This window comes from Lactuca virosa, chromosome 5 (assembly GCF_052849685.1).
Source record: "Lactuca virosa cultivar CGN04683 chromosome 5, Lactuca_virosa_CGN04683_v6, whole genome shotgun sequence".
NCBI classification, from domain to species: domain Eukaryota; kingdom Viridiplantae; phylum Streptophyta; class Magnoliopsida; order Asterales; family Asteraceae; genus Lactuca; species Lactuca virosa.
Window position 1 is genome coordinate 237047037 of NC_136430.1, and position 4291 is coordinate 237051327.

At 30.9% G+C, this 4291-nt stretch overlaps 1 protein-coding gene across 1 annotated transcript; it reads left to right on the forward strand.

The window, feature by feature from the left end:
• Positions 1-2562: 2562 nt before the first annotated feature.
• Positions 2563-3057, forward strand: LOC145112495 (S-protein homolog 5-like). The gene is made up of 2 exons (XM_079048663.1): positions 2563-2931; positions 3013-3057. The coding sequence occupies exons 1-2, from the start codon at positions 2563-2565 to the stop codon at positions 3055-3057; spliced, it is 414 nt and encodes a 137-aa protein (XP_078904789.1).
• The last annotated feature ends 1234 nt before the right edge of the window (positions 3058-4291 follow it).

A 4291-nucleotide genomic window follows, 5' to 3' on the forward strand; every position in this document is an offset into this window, starting at 1 on the left:
CTGGTGTAATGATCCTCCGATCCTCAAAGAAGTTTAGATTTGCATTATGTTCTACCTTTTTGTTTGTTCTAATCGGGGCCAATCCACATTCTTTTCCTCTCCATCTGTGTGCCTCTCGAACCCTAATTCCCATAGAGAATAAACATGTTTTCTCGAAGATTTGGTTACATGTTGCATGCATAAATCAACAATCTTGGCCAATTATGCCACATCAATCTCCTAGCTGAAGAGTTTCCAGGTTTGTAAAAAATCTAATTGATTTAAATTTTGTTGCTTCTTATTATTGTTGTTCGGTTTATTGTTATTGATATATGTTCATCAAAAAAGATTTTTTTATGATAAATCATATAAATTTTGGTCAAATGTTGTGTTCAAGTTTAGGGTTTTATGCTTGTAGCAGGTAAATGATAAAAGTGGTTAAGAAATTACTTTTTTATAATGATGCCTAATAGGTGTTTGATGAAATGCCTAAGACAAACCATATTATAGAATTTGGTTAATCATGAATTTCAAACAACTTTTCTTATTGGCATTTGGTGATGAAGATTGTGCCTATGTAGCTTCATTATCTCCCCCTTTTTTCCTATATGATTATCAGTTTTCTAGACCTCCCCCCCCCCTACACACACACACCCACACACCCACATAAGTCATAATACATACCATTATTACTTACTTTTTGCTTGGTTATCTGTTTTCTTATGGATGATAGCAGGTTTATCAGGACTTTATCAGATGAAAATTAATTTTGTAGTGATCTTTACATGATAGATATCGGGTACTTTCTCTAATCTTTTAGGGTAAAATTTGAGTTTATGCATTGATTATGATATAAATCAAATTAGAGTTTTTGGACCTAAAGATACACGAAAGTGGATACCTTATTTGCCTAAATCTTGAGTTAAACAAAGACCTGAATGTGGTTGGTTGCTCCATTTAGTACAAAATTTCCTAAGATCGAACTTTTGTATTGCTTAGGTTTAGAGAGTGAGAGGTTCTTTGTATTCTCATCATGAACCCTTTTTTTCATATTCTCTTCTATTTTGGGAACTAGGTGATGTGTTATATTAAACACAATAAAGTATTGAACGCCTTAAGTCAAAGATTAAAAAGTAGATAATAAAATTTTGTGATATTTGTTGATGTTAGTGTTTGCTTTTTTTGTCCTTTTTTTTAAAAATTACGAATTCCAATTCCTATTTGATTCGGTCAGAATCCGCTGATGAAGCACATGCGTTTTTTGGTTCGCAAAGGAATGTAATCAGTCAAAATAATTGGAATTTGAAGTGTAATCTGCCACGTGGTTGGTGCCGTTTTAGAGTTAGTTGGTATTAATGGTCAGGTTATAAAAGTAGAATGCCATTCCTAGATTTCATACAAAACAATTGTCTTACCTGTAAGTTGTAACATGTGAAAGAAATAGAAATCAAATTTATAAAACAATGCGGATGCACTTGATGAGTGGGATTGAAATGCGTGTTTATAAAACAAGAGATAAAGCTTCAATGATCGTGTGTAAATTACAAAAATGGTAATTGTGTAAATTACATAACTGTTCCCTATGTAAATTACAGTTATGATCCCTCTATAAATTACACTTATGGTTCCTATGTCAATGTAAAAATTGTCAAGTTATGGTCCCTATATAAATTACAGTTGTAGTCCATATGTCAATGTAGCAATTGTCTAGGTTCTTGCAATTTTATTCAACATCAAGTTTCTCGGCTCTTTTTAATGTTGTATATTATCTAAAAGCTTACTATTACATGGAATAAAAGTTGACCCCTTTAGAAAGAAAAAAAAAGGCTGGAATTACATGCTATGAAACTAAAAAAAACTTAAAAAAAATATGCTTTACAATAAACAGAATCGTATTTATGTATATATGATTTTCTAATATAAAAACATGTTCATGATTTTACAATAAACAATAAACATCCATTATTTAAATTCATGTTTTACGATAAACAAACCAAGCAAAGTACATTGTTCTTAATTTGTTCTAACATATTCAGAATACATTCCCTCTTTGACTTCCTTTCCGTACATCATACAAACTCATGATTTTATCATTGCTCAATAATTAAGTTATAATTTGATTATTTTTTTTTTTTTATAAATTTCATCCGTGGTGTCCACGGGTTATAACCTAGTTTGTGAATAATTGCAATAGTTGATCATAGTTGCCATGTTTTGGTAAATAATTTACAAACTACAAGAGTTTGGTAATTAAGTTTTCAAAACACTATTGTCAAGATAAAAACTCCGAAAAAGAGAGATTCTTGTAGGAAATAAAAAAATCTTTTATTAATCACTATTTAAATAGGTATACATTAGATCAAAAGTAAGTACATATTTATATAGATTGTAAACATCACTCCTGAAGAAATGACACACCCTTTCAATGTAACGGCAATTCCATCTTTATGTAAATACCATAATAACTTCCAACTTGTAACTTCCGTTGGCAAGAACCGTTACTCCATCGAGGCAAGCTTACATCTTCAACAATAAATATAGAGAACTTGTGTGAAAGAAATATAGAGAAAACTCTACAGAAACATGAGGTCTTCTACAATATATAACTTGCTCATCTTTATCATCTTAACATACCCAATTGCTTCAACAGCGTTTGCATGTCCGTTTACAGCAAAATGGAATGTTAGCGTTATTAGTGTTGTCCCTAAAGATCTTGTTGTTCACATCAAATCAGGAGATGATGATCTTGGGAATCATACCATTCCATTCGTTGGAAATTATAGTTGGTCTTTTTGTGAAATGTTAGGTGATCACATTCTTTTTTACGGTTACTTCTGGTGGGGTTCAAAATTTCAGAACTTATATTTGTTTGACGAAGCCATTTCTGACAAATTCATTTCAAATGTGGATACTGAACATTGTTACTGGTTTGTAAAACCTGTGGGGTTTTATGTAAGTAATCTTCCAAGCGGAGGTGGGGAGTTCATTAAAGGTTGGGACTAAAACAAATTTGTCATATTTTTTCTATTGTAGGTTGATGTAACATATGATAAAATCTTATTTGATGAAATTAATTAGTATTCTATGTACGTGTTTATTTCTTCTATCATGACATCTGCAAATGTTTACAAGGATGCATTATTAGTTACAATTAAGCAAGATCACAAATTCTTTATAAAAAAATGTTTGAATAGTAAAACAAATTAGAGATGAAAGTGGGTCCAAACTCAAACAAATTGGACCCGGACCCAAAAAACCCCGAAACCGAAAATGAACAATTTGAAGACCCGAGAACCGGACCGATATAGGGGAACCGATTCCATTCTAGTTCGGTTTCGATATCAAACCGGGTAATGTGGGTATGAAACGAAAAATAGGTAATTGGAAACCGGATACGGGTTTAGACCCGGATGGACCCGGAAACCCGAAAAAATGAAAGTGATTTCCAAGTCATTTTTAACCACACTATGTCATTAAATAGTTCAATTCCTTTGGTATGGTATATGTAGCGAAACAGATTACTAGTTTTTTATACGATTTACATAATTATTACCATATTTTTTATTAGTTCTATTATGCAAACCTTGTATGTTTGTTCATAAGTGGCTTAAGATTTGCTATATTTGACTTCAATTCGTGTTCCTTTTTTTGTCCTAAAAAGTGCAAGTGGCTTAAGATTTGCTATATTTGACTTCAATTCGTGTTCCTTTTTTTGTCCTAAAAAGTTCAAGTGGCTTAAGATTTGCTATATTTGACTTCAATTCGTGTTCCTTTTTTTGTCCTAAAAAGCACCTGCTCATTTAAATGGCAGTGTATTGGTTTTTAGGAACAAAAATATTTCCCTTATACAGTAGCGAAAACTATAGCTAAAAATACTTTGAAGTACATTTTTAAAAAGATTAATTATCGTGAGAACAAAATGAGGGGTCAAGCTTTTTGCATGGTGTACATATGAAAACATCATTACTGCATAGATGTTAAACTAACATATAATTTCAAAATTTGGTGAGCTTGAACAAATGCTAAGATATAAAACAAAAAGAATGGGAGCTTCTTGTCAACGTGATCATTGAGAATGTAGGCTTAATTGCAAATTTAGAATTTTACATACCATAATTGCCAAGGAAGAAAACTAATCGACAATGAAAACCTTTGAGAATAGAGCTAAATGTAATTTTTTATCATGTTAAATTGTTAATGATATAGTTTTTGCATTATCAATATCATATACTAATTTTGTTAATTTAATTATGATGTTAAAATTCAAAAGTTAAATCAAGATTTCAAAATAAATTAAAAAAAATGGTTAAAG

Coding starts and splice junctions, on each gene's coding strand:
- LOC145112495 (XM_079048663.1), top strand. CDS start 2,563: ATGAGGTCTTCTACAATATATAACTTGCTCATCTTTATCATCTTAACA. Junction 2,932..3,012: donor TAAAACCTGTGGGGTTTTAT/GTAAGTAATCTT, acceptor TTTCTATTGTAG/GTTGATGTAACATATGATAA.